Below are 23,077 nucleotides of genomic sequence, written 5' to 3'. Positions count from 1 at the left end.
GTCATTCCCTGACTTTTCCGCATCCTCCGTATTTGGTGGTCACAAAAGGCTCAAACCCCAGTCTAATCAAGAAGTGTGTGCTACGCACTGCTGCTCCAGCCCACCTGGCTATGGAGGCACATTCCGCTTGAGCCTTCAACATCGGACCATCTATTGAAAATCCAGCGCTTCTTTGTGTAACGAACTATTGAAGCAATGCTTCATCGACATCTGTAACCTCACACTTTCTAAATTTTTTTTCCTTCGGTTATGTTCTTTTCCAGTGCCGATATGTAAACATGTTTATTCTTCCACAATGTCGATACTGTTGAAGAGGACAAAGAAAACCTTTTACACACTTCACCATTTTTTGTACCACGTCCTAACTCACAAATAATTTCGACTTTTTTGCGAATCAAGAGACACTTTCTTTTGTTAGCAGACATGTTTCCGAAGGAAGGGTTCATTTCTAACTGATTTTAATTTAAAATGACTGTAAAGTGATCTGCATTACAAAGTTCTTAGAAGTCCTGTTTCCAAAATTCTTAAAAGTCCCCAAATAAATTTATGATTCAGTGAATACAAGACAATCTGTAAATAGGGTAATGCAACAAGCGGAATGCCAGTGCACTACTGTATAGTCCCTATCCCCGAAAGAACAAGGTCATAAGCCGGCTGATAATCCAATGCGGGTGGTCATAAAAGATAAGTCACCCTTTTCATTTTTGTCTATTCCAAGAATTGGGTTTTTTTGACTACTGGAGTTAAGAATGTTTGCATAGTTACCAAAATGTTTACACTATATCTGTTTACACTGTATACATGTGTCATAACAGTGAGCATAAATTATGGGAATATGCATAAATTAAAACCATTGTAGCTTTTTGCTTGTTACAGCCATGATCTCATTATTTCTGTGCTCATTATAACCAAGTTCGACTGTATGTATAATAAATATATAAAAACATTCCTGATAATTTAATAATACTGCATAATAAATCTTTACAACCTAACTTAGTGCATGTTATTGCTGTGTATTTTCACAGTGATAACACCCACACTGAAAAGAAACACAAAGTTTATTACCTTTTGTATGAAGGATTCAACTCTGTTTTGTAAACCAAACCACTTGAATTCCACAGTCACTAACTTATATGCACACATAACTGGATTTACTTCTTTCTATATAAAGAAAGAAAAAAGAAAAAAAAAAGCATTACCAGTGAATAATTTCTTTAACATTCCAGATCACAAAAAAATGAGCACCACTACCTACATTCTAATCAGTAAAATACCTATATTATTTTAACCTCAAGCAATGAACTTCACAAAAGCATAATTAAAACAATCTGGCTCTGGGCAGTATCACTGGTTCCATGAACTTTTCAAAATGATATCAAGTTTTGAAAATAAATAACAATTATATACAGAAAACCGCACATTCTTCGGTACATAAATTTTTATATACATAATTTGGCGAAGGTAAGGAAAGCCAACACGAGAACCACAGGGAAACTTCAGTAAACTTATACCAGGCAAACTGCTTTCCCACTACTGCAGTTTCTTCCTGCATTCTCGGTAAACAGATGTTGCGTGTTATCGGTAGTGGCAGTAGAATAATGATGTACTGATTAGTTATTTCTCATTATTAAAAGCAGATTACTGAAGTTCATGAATGTAATGCCTTTGCGGCTGAATTTACTTACGGGCACATCCCCCCAGACTGCCTCAGTTTTTGGATGTTTATTTCCCCTTCCTGCTGTTTTAAAATAGGAAAGACTTCTACAGATAGTGCATGTTATCGATAGTGGCAGTAAAAGTCGTTTCCCTGTCGGGGTAAAACAGCGTGAAGGGGGGATAAACACCCTAAGTCTGTAGGGTGTACCCATAAGTAAATTTCAGCCCACTCAAACTCCAATAATCTGCTTATAATAATGAGAAAAAACTAATCAATACATCATTATCGACTTCTACTGCCACTACTGATAACACGCATCATATGTTTACCAAGAATGCAGGTAGAAACTATGGTAGCGGGAAACGAGTTTGCCTCGTATAAGTTTACTGAAGTTTCCTGTCGTTCTCGTGTTGGATTTCTTTACCTTAGCCCATAATTCTTTTAGCAAATAAAAGTGTTAAAATTCAAACTAGTAGTAATCTTAATGATGAATACTTTTGGGCAAGTCTCACTATCTCCCTTCCCCCATAAAAATGAAATGCGATAAATGTCCATTTCCACATTAAGACTGCAGCATCTATTCACTTTTCAAGCATGATTGTATCATTCCACCATAATAATAACCTAATCTCCTCTTGCCATTTGATGTACAGTCCTTTATTCTTTTCACTAATCTCATGTTTTGCATTCAGTTTGTGTTCATTTCAATTTAGTCATTTCACTATTCTACTGTTGCTGTTAATTTATTTCTATGTTCAAATATTTAGATTTCATTACCTGTTCTCTATTTTTAATTCTAATTCAACTTTTATAGAAACCTTAGATACAGTAAAATTTTTACTATATTTATTAATGTGTGTGTGATAATAAAATAACACTATTATACCATGTGAAAATTTTTAACAAATAAGTTTTATTAAACTTATAATATAAGCTCAATACGACACTTATTTGTAACAAATCAGTATAGTATATTATTGAGCTTGTACAGTGCATTCCGGTTATTTGGGCCACCGGTTAATCGGGGCAGCCGTTTATTTGGGGCAAATCTTAAAAAACAGAAACCAATTGAGAAAATAGCCAGGGTTTACTTCGCTTAATTGGGACAAAATGCCGTTTAATCGGGGCAGGAGACCTCAGTACTGGAGATTACCCTGCGATTGTCTCCGACCGTACCAAGTAGTTCGGTCGGATTTCTGGAGGTCACACCCATAAAACAATAAAAACAATTAGCAGCCACCTGTTTATTGGGCTTTTCTGTTAGTGCAATCTATCATAAACGGATAGTAAACTCGATCTTATTGAATTTGCGATAATACCGACAGCTGGAATTCTGTGGGTTATTATGGTGAAATGTGTTTACACTTCCATGGAATCTTCAATCATATAAAAAAAATAATTTTCAGAATCTTCTCTTCATTTCTATTTTTAAAGCTTTGTAACTCGTTACTCCGTTCTCACTTGCAGCGCATATCATGTTACTTGCAATTTGTGTGTGCCGTGTTTTTTGTTATTGATTGCTTATCTTTTTACTGTTTTAAATTTTAACCACCACCCACAAATGTCAGTGAACAGAAATGTCAACTAGTTTAGTTAGTATGTACATATTACAGTGCATATTAATTATTCCGATTTTCACGTATATTCTTCCGAATTTCACGTATCATTTAATTTTTTAATTGGTAAGGTAATAAAGAGTAAATTTGTGCTTAATATCCTATTTTCGCTAATTAGAATCGCTGTTTAATAGAATTAAAATTCAATTCACAAACGTGATCACAATGACCGGCGCTTACTACATATCGTATAGTGAACGGTACTTTACTATGGCGAGTTCGTCGTAACGTGATTTGATTGTACGGTGAACTAATTGTAAAGGGGGGGGGGTACGTTGTATTTTTAACTATTTACGTGAAACTTCGGATAATTGGGGCAGCCGCTTAATCGGGCCAAAATGCACTAGTCCCGATGTGTCCCAAATAACCGGAATCGACTGTATTATATGAGTTTAAAAGATGATCTGCTCTACAATATCATCAACTTTTGCCCCTGGCAGACATACTCTGGTTCTGTTCCACATATCCTTTTTGCATAATATATTCCTGTTTCCCTGACAATAGAGTCACTAACAACAACTAGTTCCTGTGGGACCAGCGGATTCTGCCTTGGGGACTGCCGCTGTGTTGAATGATGTTCAAGTGGGCAGCTGAGAGCTTGATGGGCCCTCAATTTAAATCTTTCGAGGGCATCTACCCTATTCTTTAAGCTCTCGTATAGGCCCATAACAATGCTGAGTTGCCGCCTGATTTCCTCACACTCCTTACATTGGGCACACACACACACAAAGACATTCCCCTTGACAATATCATGTCTTGTTAGCTCCACAAACATTAAACAAGCAGTACATTCAGAGGTAACTCCCCCCCCCCTAATTCTTCCCTGAGCCACAGCACTCCTACTACCTTGAGCGTTTTGCTTTGCTGCTCCGAGGCATGATTTCGATTCAATTTCAATACAATTAAAAATATCGCACTAAAATATTACGCTAAACGTATCTCAATACAGTAATAACACTATATATGTATATTTCAGTATCGAGTTTTACCTCCTACTGAGTTAACATTAAATGAATTTCGTATCTCCTATCAAGTTTAAGTTATATGCATTAAGTTATAACGTGACATTTGTAAAATCTAAGTGTTATGTATTAAGTTAAAATGTTACATTTTTAAATTCTATGTAGTTATAACAGATAATAAATTTAACTATCTATTGCTACCTACATGGTTCGAACTCTCACACTAGCTATTTGCGATATTATATCTATGCTAAATCACTGATTCTAAAAGTTCTACGAATATTACTGTTGTATGTTACGGCTACTGCTAATACTGATTACACTGCTACCAGTTATATAGAAACTTCTAGTATCTGCTATATCGATAAGAAAACAACGGCGGCAGAATTCGAAAGCTACTATCAATACAATGACGGCAGAAGTCGACTGTGGTTTTTTATGCAATTACAAGGCCGAGTAATGAATAAACACACCAAATTAATCAGAAAACCACAAAAAAATATATTATACTACTAAATTTAAATCAAAATTTGTATAAAAATAATAATTTCAAATCAATAAATAAGAATCCACTTAGCAGCTTTGAACATATGTGGCTCCCACTAGCCTCGTCAACAGACTCCGAAAATATGATGTAAAATTTCAATGTGCTGCAGTAGCACACCTAAACCAAGTACTTGAGCAAGGACAGCACTGCATTCTTCCAGCTGTGCCCAGCTGAGTATGCAGATGCATTTAACTTGAGGACTGACAAGAAAGGAGAAGGAATCACTATTTGTTCAAGCACCAACTTTACACGTCATTAAAATCATCAAGAGCAATTTGCCTTGCTACAAAAGCACATCATCACTGCAAAAACAGGCACAACTACCATTGTATATATTTTATATATATATAGTGTGTGTGTGTGTGTGTGTGCGTGCGTGCATGATAGTGTCCGCTGTCAAATAATGACCTAAAATTTTGTTCCAGGTAGTTTATGAGTAAGAAAGCAGCTTATATCATAAGAAAGCAGACAAGCAAGATGTCATACAGAATAAATTACACTTTAAAGTTTGGGCCCATTGTAATTACCTAAACTAACTAGCAATAACAAAATTTCTTTAACTCACATTTACAGAAAATGTCAAAGACCCTACAAAAAAAAAACCATTACATAACAAGGTTCTCTGAACATAGCAGCCTCAATCACCTAAGCTCATCATGTTGCACAATAATATCCTCTGTTCATATATTATATAAAGGCAACAGTTACTAGGATATATGAACTCTCTGTCACCCACTAGCACTGCTGGGATGATGGCATACTATAATTTATGCCAAGCCCATATGTCCTCCAACATTATAAAAAAAAAAATAACAATAATAATAATAAAACTCCTTTTTCCCAATGAGTGGCATCCTGCTGAATAAGTTCTTACCAGTTCTCACCTCCAATCTGTTTAGATAAGAAATCTCTCCACCCAACTCTGCTACCATATCCCAAAGTGCTCCAACTATTACCAACCTGCTCTTCATCATACAAAGTATTTTGTCAGATTATGAAGGAAGAGAGGAACTTGAAATCACCATGATACAGAAATGGCCCTTGATAAAGTTCATACGCCTATACTCCACTTATTAGATTTGCACTATAACATCAGTGGCAACATTCTTAGATTTATAAGATCTCTCCCTTTGAAACCATATAATCCAGCTCCAAAATTTTGAAGGAAGTGCAAGCTAGAAGTAACATATCCCATGGCAGAGTTTTATCAGGCAGAGTTTGTTGATTACCGTCATTATTGCACCTCTGGTGAAAAACAGCCAACATACCTTAAGCTACACTGATGATTTTATAATTCTCACCCAATCACTCATAATGCAAATCTTGCCCAGGTAAATGATATTAGCTATCAACTTATTGCAGATTTTCAGCTAATTGGTATTCCCTTGAACTTTATTACAGCCATTCTTTCAGAAACGTAAATATCCAACTGTATTTTCTTTTGAATTTTTGTGAATCGAAATTCCAGCACAATTTTTACCATGTTTATCTTTGTGATTGTTTTAAAAATATTCCCTTTTTTTCTTTGTTTCTGAAAATCTGTATTTTATATTTCTTCAATCCTTCTGCTATGTTTTCTTTAGCATTAATGAAGCTGACATTCCAACATTGTATTTTTATCTCTTTTTTTTAATTTATTTATTTATTTTTTACTTTTCCATTTTCCTGTCCATATCAAATTGTCCATACAGCTGTTCTTCTGAATACATCTGTGAGTACTTTCAATTTTACATCTTTGAAGTGGGATACTCAATCTTCATCTTTGATAGTGATAACATAAATGAAGAAAAAGTCACCAACAACAGTTATTTACCCAGTGTTTGTGTATGCAGTAACATTTTCAAGATACATAATTATGCATCTCCATTTACAGTGTGACAATCAATGCAGCACTGAAGGAGAAATGGGACAAAATATACCTTGAACACTGTTTTGTTCCTAAGTTGTGAGGAAATCTCTCTAGGCTACTTTCAGTTCAATGAACACAATATGAACGGATATGTATCTTGCAGTGAAATTGCTCTAAATATTTCATAGTTTATCTGCATGTCCAGCAACCTCTAAATTTTTGAAAACAGAATATATCATACTTTGTCACGAGAAAGCAGATTTTTTTTTTTAAATCTAAACCTTGAAATTAAGTCTCACTGAAAAACATACATTTTTATATTAAGAAAAATGGACCGTCTACAAAGTACAGTATGCTTTCAAAAATTGGTACCCTCACCCACACTATTTTTCTTACTTAGATTGACCATTACACATCACCAGCTCATGATCACTGCTTCAGACTTTGTTCTCCTCAGAACTGTTGGTAAAAGCTTAGTTTGTTTATAAAAGAGAACCTGCTGTCTACACTTGGTTAACAACACTATTTCCAAAGTTTCATCACAAAGATCAACTGAGGGTTTACTTTTTGTGATCCCACTTGATATTCAATCAATATATTCAATATTCAATTAGGTGGGATCACAAGTTATCTGAAGCCATGCCAAACATGGCTTCAGATAAACTTGCTGTATTTCAAATTTTCTCCTGCACTTGTCAGTTCTCCAACCAAAAGACAGTACATCAATTCTTCCTTCTTTCATAATCACTTTTAGTAAGTTCACATATTGACAAATTAATACTCAAAACATCTGTTGCTTCATGTTTCTTTATCTTGGATGTTACTGAGAGGTGCTGGAAACTTGTACACAAAAAATTTGAATGTGAAAATATTTACCAACTGCTGATCTAACACTTTTACATATAACAAGGAGTAACTGAATGTTTCACTGAAGAACTATATTCAGCTTCTCAAATATAGGCATAACACTTAAAAGAAGAAGAAAATGTTTTGAGCCAGAAGAAAGGAACACATACTTTATACACGTGAGGATAACTGTCTACAGTTATCAGCTTGCTTGGACTGTCTAAGTTTTTCTTGCATCAGAAATTTGTTTCGGAAGTTCTTTTCCACAAGGAGTTCATTAACTTGTCTTTTTAGACATGTTTACAAACACGCACATAATATACAGGACGTCCATAAATTGACCACATTACAAATTATTATATAACAGGAACCAAGGAGATATTGCTGAACAGTTTTTTTTTCAGTGGAAAGGACACTCAAAAAGTTGATGAGTTTCCACATTGGCACCATTTGTAGCACATAGGATGTCCAAACAGTTTACAATTTCTTGCGAAGTGTTTTCTAGTATTTGAGGCATCACGGAAAAAACTGCATCAGTGATTCACTCCCAAAGTTCATCCAGATTTGCAACAGGTGTACAATACATCCAATCCTTCACATAACCCCCCCCCCCAAAAAAAGTCCAGTGAAGTTATATCCAATGAGCGAGGGGACTAGAGAATTGGTCCTTCTCATCAAAACCATCGGCCTGGAAAATACTCATTGAGGAAGGGTGCCATCTTGCTGAAACAATGTTCAGTTGATGTTCTGCCATCCATGGAATCACAAAATGCTCCAACATGTCCAAGTAGCTGTTATTGTTTATGTTTCAGCAAAGAAAAATGGACCAATCATCTGGTTACAGGAAAGGGTGTACCACAAATTTGGGGATTCCACTCATGCTCACCAAAGACATGAGAGGTTTCACTACACCAGATCTTGCAGTTGTGGCAGTTTACCTTACCAGACAGGTGGACTCGTCACTAAAGAAAACTTTGTTCAGAAGGTCATTGTCATCTTCAATTTGATTGAACATATCTACAGAAAACATTCTCCAACATAGCAGATCATCCCATTTCAATGCTTGCACAAGCTGAATTTTGTATGCATAAAGTTTCAGGTGGTGGCAAATCTGTGAATGGTATCTCGGGACATTTCTAGTTCTCTGCTAGCATGACAGATAGATTTCCTTTGGCTGCATGTAAAACTTTCACTGACCCACACCCTTCTTATGAAGAACGCTGCCATTGCCCGGTCGCTCTGCTGAGAGGATTGGTAAAAGTACATAATTTTTTTTATTTGTTTTTTTTATTTGTTTTTTTTTTTTTTTTTTAGGAGCATTAGCAACTAAGGCCATATTGCTCCGGGATATGCGGTGGTCATTCCCTGACCTTTCCGCATCCTCCGTATTTGGTGGTGACGGGCTCAAACCCCGGTCTAATCAAGAAGCGTGTACTACGCACTGCTGCTCCTTCCCACCTGGCTACTGAGGCGCCTGTAAAGGTACATAAAAGACTCCTGACAGTGCAAATAATGAATCATGTACGGGGTAACTATGTTTTATCTGACGACCAATACAGTTTCACTGCAGGCAGAGGAACAGATGATGCTTTACAGCAGCTAGTCAATTGTGCAGTAGTACACAGCTAAATATAATTTGGGCATTTTCATCGATTTTTCCAGGGCATTTGACACAATCGGTTGGAACAGTGTGTTGTTATGCAATAAGCAAAATGAAAAAACAATTACAATCTATTATAAAGGACTATTTCACAAACAGAATACTAACTTTCAAGTCTTCCTGTGACAATTACAAGAAATGTAGTAAAAGGTTACCCTCAGGGATGTAGTAAATGTAGTAAAATTACTACAAGAAATGTAGTAAAAGGTTACCCTCTTTTCTATGCAGTTTGCAATGGTGCAAACTACATACAGTGACAGTGTCCACAGCAAAAAGTAACACTGTTACTGAAAGGATGTCTGTCAGTGACTGGGAACCAGGTGGTTTTTTTAGGTGGAGCTCATCTCCAGTCTGTGAAAACAATAAAATACTTAGGAATCATAATTAATAGGCAGTTACACTTATTTTCCTATATTACATAGCAGATAAGATCCAGAAATTTGTTGGAATGATTGCATGAATAACGAGGAAGGACTGAGGAATAAAAGGAAGAACACTGAATTTGTTCTATGATTGCATCTTTTTGCCAATTGTTAGTTATGGTGTACATGTATGGTTATACTGCAGGTTGCAAAAGCAAATGTCAGGAAGCTGTTTGCAATAAACCGTGCAATGTTATTGAAGCTAAGTGCAGCCTGCAGAATTGTTTCAAACATGCACTGCAGGTTGTGACTGAATAGCTGCCTCTAGACCTACATTTGGTTTAAGTGAATATGTTTTCACTTAAGGCATAAGAGTACCATCCAGGCATTTATCAATTGAAACTGATTGTGCTGGGGTGCATACAAAGAAGAGAAGAACCATATTTGGACTCTCTTGGTTGGTCAATAGCAGGAGAGATGGAAGATAGTACTAAGGGTTGCATTACAAATAAATTCCTTCTGCATGTAAATATTAATGGTAAATCTTGGCCTAGATGGTTTAGTCCAATTTATATGCTACCTTCTTGACAGGATAAAGATTATTTTTTGCAAAGTTACACAAGGTAGGTATTGTGGACCATTCTGTTTGCATCTGTGGGAAAGATGAAACTTGGGAACATATATTATAACTGTTATGAGTACCCCAATCTTAGGGAGGAATTAATAGCAGGGTCACCAATTCTACATGGGTTTAATACTGGAGGCGAACAACTTCTGGTAGGAACAAAGACAGATTTCAAATCCTTCCAAGAGTTTTCTGTCTGGGGATTTCGAAGACTTAATCTTGTTACAATCACAAGAGCAAGGAAATTAATTGTTGCACCGTGTAATGAGGTCTTTCTTGTGAATGACTGGAAAGCAACCAGGATGACTGATCATTAGAACGAATTTCAACAGGGCAGGCAGGATGTGCAGTACCCTTCTAATTATAGGTGAGAGTTTACCATGTGGGAGCAATGATGCCCAAATCATTTCAGAGAGAAAGATAACTTGGAGGGTTCTTGTGCAGATGAACTTTGGACATTGTTGCCTACTTTGAATGGATGTATTTCATTCTCTGCATGATACTATGAATTGTATCTGTAATAATGTATTATAAACATATGATAAGGTTGTCCAAATTTGGAAGGGACCACCTGGTAAAAAAAAAGAAAAAGAAAAGAAAGTGCACACACACTGGCTTTTAATCTGTGGTCTTGCAGGCTGTGCATCAGAACAGATTAATATTTATTAGCAGAGTAGACGTAGGATATGGGTACTGTTCTGATTACTGGTGGGAGTCTGCTCTGCTCTACCTTCCTCAACTCCCAATGTCTGCTACTCACCTAGTTGCATCTCCTCTGTTGAGTTGTGCTGCCAAGAGTTTCAGCTTGGACTATATTCTGATTTAGTGATCACATATACTAGGACTGCTGATGAGGGGTGAACTTCATTTGGTTTATCTGGATTTGCTACTAACAGTGTTTGCAGTCTGAAGTGTGCTTCATGTGTAGAGCACATCTTTGGTAAACCTATCACTTCTTTTGAACTTCAATGAATTAAGTCTGCTAACGTGGCTTCTTCTTTCTGGTGACATCTTTGCTAAGTCTGATTTTCATCAATCAACATCCATTTTTTATTTTTTTATTTTTTGTTTATTTTTTTTTTTTTTAAGGAGCATTAGCAACTAAGGCCATACTGATCCAGGGATATGCGGTGGTCATTCCCTGACCTTTCCGCATCTTCCGTATTTGGTGGTTCCATTTTTTATAATTGATGGTATTTTAGTGAGCTTCCTATCTAATGGGATTGTAGTGCCGAATGTCTTTTACTGGCCTAGACCTATGTTTTAAATATGTGTATTTATGTATATTGTACAAGTGGATTCATGTATCCATGTCTCTAAGTATGGTAGTGTATGATACGGTGGGGATGCCGGTTTTTAGCAGGGTATAATAAATAAATATTTATTTATTTATTTATTATACTAAATAAATATAATAGTATAATAAATAAATTTTTAAAAAATTCCCCTAAACTGTTCTACCCATCACTTAATGAACTTGCCTGAAGGTATCCCACCACCATATTTCTGGCAGTACAGCCTTTGCACTGTAACTACACATTTAAACTTGGCAAAACACAATACACATATTTTTTGTTGTACCATTGCCATTTTAATGGTTACTGTGAGGGGCAATTGTTATCAACACTAGCAACATCTACATGATGCTATATAAAACTCTGAGTGGTTCTTTTAATGACAAACATTATTCATATATCAGCTCTAGTTTACACTGAATAATCGTTTGTAATGCAGGCAATAATTTACAGATATCCTGTATGTATAATACATAATGGGTGCTTATACAAACTGCTGGCGCATGTTTAGCAGGTAGATCAGAGACTAAAACTGCTGATTTGTTTAATGTATTCAGAGCAACTGTATTGAAAGTGGTATCTGCATTTGCCAAGTAAGGAAACACAAAATTTGATAAGAAATTGTGGCAGAAAATCAGAGCTGACTGAAAGAGACAGCCAGACACAGATAAGGCCTGTAACCCAAAAAACATAAAACTACTGCATCAAAAATAAGTGCAGAACTTAATGTGAGTCTCAGCAATCCAATTTCTAACAAAACAGTTTGGCAAGAATGTCATAACTCTGAAATTTATAGCAGCACTGCTATTGCCAAGCTACTTATTGTCAGAAAAAGGATTGGAAACATGCCATATTTTCAGGAAATATCATCATTCACACTTCTTCCAATATTAGGAAGAGTTTAAGTTTGGTGACTGCCAAAGGAAGTGCATCATTCTGACTTGTCTTATGCCAACTGTCAAACAGCAAGGAGGAGGGATCAATGATGGTTTGGGCAACAATATCTTCATATTCTTTAGGTCCTCTCATCATCTGGAATGGGCAAATTACTGCCATTTGATTACTTTGATATTCTGAGCGACCAGGTTCATTCCATGGTGCAAACATTGTTTCCCACAAATGATGCCATACTTCAAGATGGCAATGCTCTAATACACACAGCCAGTTATGTGCAATCTTTGAGGAGGAGCATGTAACTGAGATTAGGTATCTCCCATAGCCTTCACAATCACCATACTTAAATGCTATCAAGCCACTGTGGGCATACTGAGAAGCAGATTTCCTCCACTTGCATCACTCAAGGTGCTTGAAATGTTCCTCCATAAAGAATGCACCAGTATTTCTCTTAAGATGGTTCAAAATTTATTTGAATCTATTCCACGTAGAATGCAAGCTGTTTAAAAAGCAAAGGGAGGCCCAATACCATATCTATGCATATCTAACAATTATTACAGGTGTTTCCACTAGTTTGTCTGCCCCCGATATGTAATATATATACAGGGTGTCTCAAAAATTTTGGTACAAACGTTTAGGGGAGGTAGGTAACGTCTAAAGGAATGTGAATCGCATAGGAACCCATAACTGGAAACGTCACTGTAAGTCGGTACACGGCGCTGTTCATCAGTTCGCGAGAGGGAAAATTTCTGGTTTACTCATTCAAGGAGTAGTCGCCACACGAAGAGCATGCATCGATACACGAACTGTGAGCTGGCAGACATGCACCTAGTGTATGGATTAGCAGAGGGCCCACACGGTGTGCACCCCCAAGCGGCACAACATCGCTTCGCAATAAATGTGTGGGCAGGTATGGTCAGTGACTGCTTAGTCGGCCCATACCTGTTACACCATCCTGCATGAACTCTGCTAAATACCGAATCTTTCTTGAACAAGTTCTACCAGGGTTACTTGACGATGTTCCAGCAAATGTGAGACACAACATTTGGTTTCAACATGACAGTGCGCCTGCCCATTATGGAAGGTGTATCGTGATCATTTGAACAGGCGTTTTAGGCGTCGATGGACTGGTCGTGGTGGACCCATTGCCTGGCCCCCACCCTCACCTGATTTATCGAGCCTTGATTTCTTTCTGTGGGGGGGGCCCTCAAATCTATCGTGTATGAATCGCCTGTGGAGACGGAAATGGATCTCGTGGCGAGACTCGTCTGCGCTGCTGCTACTCAAAGAAACTCCAGGTGTGTTTGACCGTGTCTGCCAATCCATGCTGCGTCAGTGTCACATATACATCACGTCTCACGGTGGAACCTTCGAGTATCTGTCGTAACATCATGAAATGCATCTATCTTATACTCCATTGTTAATATTATGTCAAATAAATGTTTGCCACTAATTACTGTCTTGTGTCATTTCTGCTTCTCGTGCCTCTGCTACTACTTTCCCGTGACGTTTCCGGTCATGGGTTCCTATGCAATTCACATTCCTTTAGATGTTACCTACCTCCCCTAAACGTTTGTACCAATATTTTTGAGACACCCTGTATATATATGCTCAAGTGTGTGTGTGTGTGTGTGTGTGTGTGTGTGTGTGTGTGTGTGTGTGTGTGTGTGTGTGTGTGTGTGTGTGTAATATATAACAGGTGCATATGATACATATACACTCAGTGATCACTGAACTGTCGCCACCTGATCCGTAACAGACTATATCACACAGCTTGCAGTACAAAAAGCCAAATATCTTCGTAAGAACGAGCAATGGCAATCTGCATCTGGTCCTGCAAGCCAAAGTGATAAAGTAGCAGTCATGGGATGTGGTAACAATATCATTGAGTTTCAAAAGAGCAATTGTGGGAGCTTGTGCATCGGGTGCTTCCATATCAGAAATAGCACATCTTGTTGGTTGCTCACAACCCAGTGTGGTTAAGTGTACAAAGAATGCTGTTGAATGGTCAAACCTCCCACTAACAGAATTGTAAAGGATTACACAGGGTGGATGTTCGTGGTGAGTGAAAGGTGCAGCGCACTGTCCAACAGTTGACATTGCAATACAATATGGGGAATGCAAGAATAATATCCCAAATAACGTGCCATCTGCTGTGCATTTCCACCGATCCATAGCAGACAACCCAAGAGATAACCTCTCATCATCAGTGATCATCGTCAATGGTAAATGGTAAAAGTGGTATCAACAACATGCTGGTTGGGCATTGGAGGATTGGAAATGAGTGTGCTGGTCGAATGAATCCAAATACCTGGTGCAACACACAGAAAGATGCCGTCATGTATGGTGTAAGCAACATGAGTCCATAAACCCATTGTGCATGGTGCCCACTATCCAGGGAGTTGCTGGGGGTTGCCAGTTGCCTGCTGATGTTTACCAGCAGCTCTTAAGAGAGCATGTGCACCCTGCCATGTTTCATTTTTTTGGACAGAAAGGAGATCTTCCAAGATGATGATGCGCAATATCATCGTGCCCACACTATGCGCAAGTGGTTTGAGGAACACAGTGAAGAACTGGTGAGCCATATATTATTGATGCCATAAAATTACATTTAAAGGCAGTTTTGCAGCAATGGAAATGCGTCCCCATCAGTTCCTCTCCTTCATGCCATTGGCTTGAAAAAAAACATGAAATATGTTTAAGATCCTTAGTGCAATAAAATACCATGACTTTTCTAGGAATGCCTGTGGTGATCTTAAGATTACTGAACTGCACACTAGTCTATAGGGAGGCTACATAAACTACTGTTGTTTTCTATGCAAGTGGGATAGTCATGCAACAGAAAAACCATTATATTGTACAGCAGTAAGAAAAGAGGGAGAAATTTTTACCTGGGAGAAGAAATATAAAATATGTTCCACTGGTTGAACCAAAAAAATGTTCTTCTTCCACCTCTGTATGTAAATATTCGATTAATGAAGAATTTTGTTAAGGCTCAGGATAAAGAAGGAAGTGGATTCTGACACCTAAAGGAAGTGATTCCCAATTTAACAGATGCAAAACTGAAAGAAGGAATTTTCATTGGGCCTCAAATAAAGGAATTCCTCAAAGATGATGTATTTTAACCAAAACTCAAACTACTAGTTCAGTATCCTGTAGTTTATTTAAAGCAGCTGTGTGTGGATTTTTTGGAAGAAGGAATTTCTAGTATCAAGTTTACTGCAATGTTATAAAGGTATGGGTTTCTGAATGTCTTTGAAAATTAATTTTCTTCATTCCTATTTCAGTTTTTGACTCAAAATTTGGGATATGTAAGTGGTGAACAAGGGACACGCTTTCATCAAGACATATCCACAATGGAAAAGTGGTACCAAGGTTGCTGGAATCCTGCCATGATGAGAATATTACTGCTAGTTTTTAAGATAGAAAGCAAAATGGACTATAAGAAAAGTTGTTTGAGTGAAAACATTTCTAAGGAAATAGAATGCATGTAATATACTATACGATACATGCATTCTATAGACGTGATAGAGACACGATTTTGGTATTCTTGTAATCAACAGATCAATTTTCTTTAGAATCTGCAACTTTTGCTCCAGAGGTATAAAAAAAAAAATATTTTGTTGCCCACTCTTATTAGAGGGGATGGACAGGCAATGTGGAAAAATTTTTTTTGGTTGATACTGTATAAGCTTGCTTCCTTGCTTTACTTGTCACTATTGGATACTAATTATGAAGAACATGGCCTGGTTCTGGTCATTTATCAAACTTCCTAACTTTAAATTATCAGCTCTTCGACATCTCCCTTGTCAGTGTTATTAAGGAAATTCAGAAACAGGAAAGACTCCAGCACTGATCCCTGAGAGACTCCACTTGCTACAGTGGTGTGGTACATGCTATAAAATGTCTATTTATTTATGCCCTCTGTCTGCTACCATTTTAGCCAGTATCCTGAAGGAGCTTATCAGTAACCACAATTTACTGAAAGGTATATAATAGCTTTTCATGCGGAACTGTATCAAAAACTATACTATTCAAGGAAAATAATGTTCAAGCTTTTTCTTGCATCCAACTATTATAATCAAAGGGCTCTGTTGAGGATGGGCATGGTTAATCTAGACTGGAAATAGAAATAGAAATAGGCAGAGTAATAAAACAAGAGTGGTATTTCTTCTAAACACTGTTCAATACCCACTGAGTGAAAGTACACCACTATCATCAAAGGGGATGATTGCTATATCAAAGACAATGTAACCCATCCATATTAAGCTAGATAAAGCAGGTAGTAAGAAACTGAGTTGGGGAGGGAGGAATGGATGGTGTTTGTTTGTTTGTTATTTGGTTTTTAGGGGCATTAGCAACTAAGGCCATATTGCTCCGGGATATGCGGTGGTCATTTCCTGACCTTTCCGCATCCTCCATATTTGGTGGTGACGGCTCGAACCCCGGTCTAATCATGAAGTGTGTGTTATGCACTGCTGCTCCTTCCCACCTGGCTACGGAGATGGTGTGTGTGTGTGTGTGTGTGTGTGTGTGTGTGTGTGTGTGTGTGTGTGTGTGTGTGTGTGTGTGTTATAAGGAACCATATCAGGCAATAATCCAGTGGGCTGCTTCAAAATGAACCCATAGACCTCTATGGGATCCTTTTGTTAATGTGTTCATATTATGGGAATACAGGCAAGAAGAATTACTTAAAGAATATCTGAACAGTGTCAACAGACTATTAAGTTTAAGCTTGAAAGTGAGGTTAATGAGAGCTTACCACTTGCCTTTCTTAGATATCCTAGTCACTGTGTTCAAGCATGGAGACTTCATCTAAAAAAAGACATCAAGCTTCTTGAAATGGTTCAAAGATGGTAACTCGCCTGGTGAAATCAGCAAAAGGTCATCCATATGAGGAAAGACTTCCAATATGTGGGTTGCACAGCTTGGAAACTAGGCACCTTCGAGGAGACTTGATTGAGGTGTTCAAGGCAAAATTTTCATGGTTATAAATGATTCTAGAACTAGGGGCCATAAATTCAAGTTACATGGGAAGATGTTTAGACTGGATTGAAGAAAATTTTATTTTAGCCAGCAAGTTATAAATTTGGAATAAGTTACCAAGATGGGTGGTAGAGGCTGACAGTTTTGGGAAATTCAAAGGTTGTCTATTTCCTTTTCTTTTATTATTTATTTTATTTAAATTTTTTATTATTATAATTTTACTTTTTTTTCTTCTTTCTTTCTTTTTTCTTTGGCTGGTGCAGCATAAGCTTCCATTACCAATTTAAATCAAAAGGGACTATGAAGCTCAACAAGTCCTACTATAATAATCTTAAACTGTAAGAGGAAACCTCATACCTTTTAGTAGGACTGTTAATCTCTCAACACTCAATCACGAATGATTATAATATGAACCCACCCCACGTGCATAGTCATAAATAAATCAAATTAAAATAGCTATTAATTAAAATCATCGTGTCTTCAATTCTCATATCATGAAAAGTGAATCGGAAAAAATTACAGAAAGACAGCGGCCACCAACCAATATCACAAATATAATTTCTTTATTATGAAGTTATAAAACAATTTAAAGTTTAAATTGTATGTGAATTAATGGATATTTATTTGTTTCGTGGTTTTTAGGTTTTTGCAACAATTGTTTTTCAATTCTCATGGTGCCATGTGATGTTGGTTGGTTTTTTGGGAGTTGGTGGCTGCTGTCTTTCCGTAATTCTTTCCGATTCAGTTGGCATGATATGAGAATTGAAGACATGATGATTTTAATTAATAGCTATTTTAATTTGATTTATTTATGATTATGCGAGTGGGGTAGGTTCATATTATAATCATTCGCGATTGAGTGTTGAGAGATTAACAGTCCTACTGAAAGGTATGAAGTTTCCTCTTATAATTTAAGATAAGCTTCCATGTACCTTATGGCCATTACTAATACTAAGATATTACCCATCTTGATTGGCCTCCAAATTTGCCTGACCTCAATCCAACTGAACACCTTTGGGATATTTTGGAATAGGAAGTGAGGTATATGGACACATAACCATCATCCATTCCAACACTGTGGAAAGCCACGCTGTCTTCCAAGACTTCAAACATCAGCATTATGGAGGCATAATAGCACATAAGCTGCTAAGGCTATAATGTGCCTATTCTCTTATTATATTAAAACATGAATTGTGCAAATGGTGGTCCAACATGTTAAAAGGCATGTAGTCATAATTCAATGATCACTGAATATATAAACATAAACATCTATTGTCTTCACAATCCAATTGACCTGTCTGTTACAACTTGAATCTCTGTGGACAGATTTTCACGAAATTTTATATTTAGCTTTTGTAAAAATATTTGTTGAGCCATCCCAAATTTCCATTAAAATTTGGCAATTATTGTATGTATGTGTTTTTACAGTTTGTATGGAAAAAAGAATTCATATAATAAACATGGTTTTAATGCAGTACTGTTAGTTTTAGATAATCATTGCATGTTTCGTGTGAACTATTATGCAAGACTTGGGAACATGATGCTGCTTGTATTAAAATGAATGGATAAGATTTGAGAAAGCAAAACTATAGAGCTTTATAAGTGTTCCATAAAGTTATAATCTTAGTAATAAATTGATAACAAGATAACTATATTCACTTCTATTTAATCACAGAAAAACAAACAAAAAAAAAAAAAAAAAAAAAGCAAAGAGAAAGAGTCAAATGCACCTGAAACATAACACACTGCATACATTACCTAACTTTAGCATTAGCATTAGTAGAGGCATTTGATGCAAGAAAGCAAGCTTATGCAGCATCAGCCAAAAAAAAAAAAAAAAAAAACCACTTCCACTTCACCCCTCTGTTCGTTCAAAATACCTGTCCAGCTGAGCCTTAAACTTATTTAGGCTATCAACCTCCACCACAAGGGATGGCAGTCTGTTCCACCAACCAACCACCCGCTGGCTAAAGGCAAATTTCCGCACGTCTATCCTACATCTGTCTTTCCTCAATTTGAATTTATGCCCTCTCAGGTGATTTTTCTGAGCTAGAGGAAGAATCCCATCAGCATTGAGCATGCTTAAACCATTCAAGGCTTTATACACCTCTATCAGATCACCTCGCTGGTGCCTAGTCTCCAGACACTGTAATTTGCAAAACTTAAGCCTTTCTTCGTAAGAGCACCCCTTTGTTCCATTCACTAATCTTGTTGCCCTTCTCTGTACTCGTTCCAGCAGCTCTACATCCTTCTTGAAATGAGGCCTCCAGACCTGTATACAGTACTCTAGGTGTGGCCTGACTTGTTTCAAAACTATCTTGGATTATGAACTGGTTTTGGATGCGAGTCAGTGCCACTCACTACTGATTCCTTGTATTTTTCCAAACTAGTAACTGAAAATTTCTCATACACCTTTCATTAGCACTTCTAACCACTTCTTAAAACAGACTTGACACAGGTGGTTATTACTTTTTTTACCTGACAAGTTAAACATTTACCCAGAAACATTCGATGTTCACACGTTTATAAAACTTTTTCACTTCAGCAAGCATGCATTAATTAAAACTGTTTCAATCTGTCTTTTCTTTTTGCAATTTTTCTACACATCAGCAAGTGTCAGAAAAATATTCATTCATTTTCAAAGGAAGTCATATGGCTCCTTCTCAGCATACAAATTAATTAGATGACAAGGTCTGCATATTATCACCTGCTCCAGTTTTAAGGTTTACTAGGGCATTATCAACATTATTAACTTTAAAAGAGCATTATCAACACTTAATGCTGAACAGTTTTCTAGAGGAAAACCACATCCTTTTTGGATTGGTCAGAAAAAGATACCCAATATTGTATCCTGTAGAATTACCATCCATACAATGTTGGCATTTAAAGAAAACTGCTTTTAATTTTTTTTTTTTTTTTTTTTTTTTAAGTAAAGGTATTTTGTTACTTAAGGTCGACACAATAGGATATTGCTTGGAATCACTTAAGTTACTTCATTCTGTAGTAATCAAAAATGTTACATCTTTCAAAGCGATTACTATCACTTGTCTCCCTCTGTCCAATTTCACTAACAACACTTACTATTTTTGATCTTCCATATCAATAGATTTTCCCTATTTCACTGTCAGGAAATTTCCTGAACATTATGCCTGCAACTATGACAAGCACAACTTAGACGTTAGAACAGACAACTTATGAACAATGCAAATAAGCATTCAGCACAAATGACACTATCATGTTCAATTTGAAAGGCTACTTTATTTTTGCATTGTTTTCTAGGCACTGCCCATTGTTCTAACAATGCCTATTTGTTTTCAAATGTAATTACATCATGTCCCCTGTCATGTTTTCTGACTTAATGCTGAAATTGAAAAATGACATCTACATACAGTACACAAAGCAAATGTGTTAGCTTTTCCAGGCATCTTACTAAAGGACATCATTAAATTAAATTTAGCTTTGAACCACACACAAAGTTTAAATATTTAAATTTTTTAATACTTAGCATTTCATTTTGCACATTATGCATATTTTGTGAAATGCAGACTAGTACATTTGATAGCCAGTATTTGTTCATCAAAAATGAAAAAATTCATTTTTGATGAACAAATAAGATGGGAAAAAATAAGTTAGGATGGCAATCAAGAGAACTGATTACAGAAACTGAATCTCAATCGTATCGTAAATCTGGAGTTGGCAGCTATGTTACCACTCATCTTTCAAGAGCTCATGGGCTGAGTCATCACTATCAGTTCCTACAGAGTCTTAAGTGGATAGGTCAGCCATTACTTACATCATTTTATAATATCTGAAAGTAACATACTTACATAATACAAAATTAGCATCTACATTTATCATAAATTAATTTTTTTTAGTGGGGTCAAATCAACATGACTTTCCAAACACTCTGCAAAGCTTTCCTGGTATAAGCTTTAATTTTTTAAAATAATTCTTAAAAAAATTACCCGTCTACTTCTTTTATAAAATAAATGAACAAACAAAAAATAGTGAAATTATTAGTAACCAATCACAGTGAAATTCACATGTGCACCTTCTACTAGAATAATGACAGTGCCGTTATACAGAAATAATAGGCAGTTACATGTCAACTTTTGTGTAAATGGCAGTTTGGGAAGGGGGGGTGCTGAATTATGGGTCAAAGCAAATTCAGAATCCTTCCTGCATTGTTAATGATGTTTCTCTGAGGTGCTCCTTCAAAATAATGATCTCAATGTTCAGTAGTGGACTGGGTCTAAAAATATGGGTCTATTTAAGTGTATCCCATCCCTGCTTCCACAGGGATAGGATACACTTAAATAGCAAGAGTGCAAGAATATTTGCTGATGCTATCGAGGCAGTGTTAGGTGGTTTGGAAAACTGCTAGGTTGGGGGGAATACAAGTACTAATAGATTAACAGTAGCCACTAGAGATGAAAGTGATTCTTGCACTGCTTCTATTGGAATGAGCAGCAGCCTGGAAAACAAGATGCAGGATATATCAGAGATTGCTGGGAGTCACTGCGGTACAAGTAAACACATGGATGTGTTAGCTAAGAATAGGGACAAGTGCACGTATACTTGCGCGTACACCAATGCTAGGAGTTTGGTAAATAAATTTGATGAATTTGAGGTATTGCTCAAAGCATCAAAGGCAGATATTGTTGAGATATCAGAGACGTGGTGTCACACAGATATAAGGAATGCAGAACTGGAATTTGGGGAGTACAATGTGTACAGAAAGGACAGACAAGGTAGGAAGGGAGGAGTGGTTATGCTATTAGTTAAGAAACACATAAAATCCAAGGAAGTGAAGCCAGTCAACATCGCTGGACAGTGCAGTGTCGAGTCAGTTTGGTGTGACAAGCATTGGGAGATCAAAATTGAAAGTAGGAGTGTGCTATAGGCCTAATGACTCTGATGAGTATAATAAGAAACTGTACAGGGAAATAGTGGGCCAATAAATCAGGGAGTCTTATAATGGGGGATTTTAATTTCCAAGATATTGGCGGGAATTTGGGGGCTGGTCACTCACACACTAGTAAGGCTTTTATGGATTTATTGGATGATTGTTTTCTACATCAGCATGTTCAGGAGGCAACTACAGAGAGTAATACTCTTGATCTGATTATCAGTAGTGATTATTCATGCATTAAGAATCTGCAGATAAAGGAACCACTAGGTGGCAGTGATCACAGTGTGCTGAAGTGGGATTTACTCAAAGAGGTAACTACCATCAGGGGTAAAGGGAAGGGTTTTTGCTTTCGTAAAGGTGACTATAATAGTCTGAGACAGTATTTAAATTCTATACAGTGGGACCAACTGATGATGTTACCAACAGCAAATTCAAAATGGGAAGCATTCAAAGAACTTACCTTGGAAAGTACTAGGCTTTACATACCAACTAAGAAATATTGTTCAAGGTTTAGGCCTAAATGGATGTTAGATAAACTAATGAGACATATGGCAGAGAAGAAAAATGCATGGGATACATATAAATTAATGGATGACATGGAAGCCTATGATAGATATAAGCTGGTCTGTAACCAAGTCACAAAGAAAATTAGGCAGGCAAAGGCAGATTATGAGAAATCCTTGGCAAAGGATGTAAAGAAAAACAGAAAAGAGTTCTTTACCTATGTAAACTCTAGAAGGAAAGGGATTAATCAGATTGTTCCACTGGATATTGATGGTTCAACAGTCGAGGATCCTGCTCAGGTGGCTAACAAACTAAATGAGTATTTTGCATCTACATTCACACATGAGGAGTTATTCAGGAAG

General features: G+C 36.8%; 1 protein-coding gene across 1 annotated transcript in view; it reads right to left on the bottom strand.

The window, feature by feature from the left end:
- The window catches only part of vib (phosphatidylinositol transfer protein vib), a 214,773-nt gene that overhangs the window by 19,050 nt on the left and 172,646 nt on the right, over nucleotides 1–23,077 (bottom strand). Inside the window, exon 9 of the mRNA XM_090390339.1 lies at nucleotides 1,066–1,161. Within this exon, the coding sequence (XP_090246465.1) occupies nucleotides 1,066–1,161 (96 nt within the window). The remainder of the gene's footprint in view (nucleotides 1–1,065; nucleotides 1,162–23,077) is intronic.

This window comes from Mastigoproctus giganteus, chromosome 2 (assembly GCF_048544385.1).
Source record: "Mastigoproctus giganteus isolate SK-2022 chromosome 2, ASM4854438v1, whole genome shotgun sequence".
Lineage (NCBI taxonomy): Eukaryota > Metazoa > Arthropoda > Arachnida > Uropygi > Thelyphonidae > Mastigoproctus > Mastigoproctus giganteus.
This window is presented reverse-complemented; position numbering and strand designations above follow the sequence as displayed.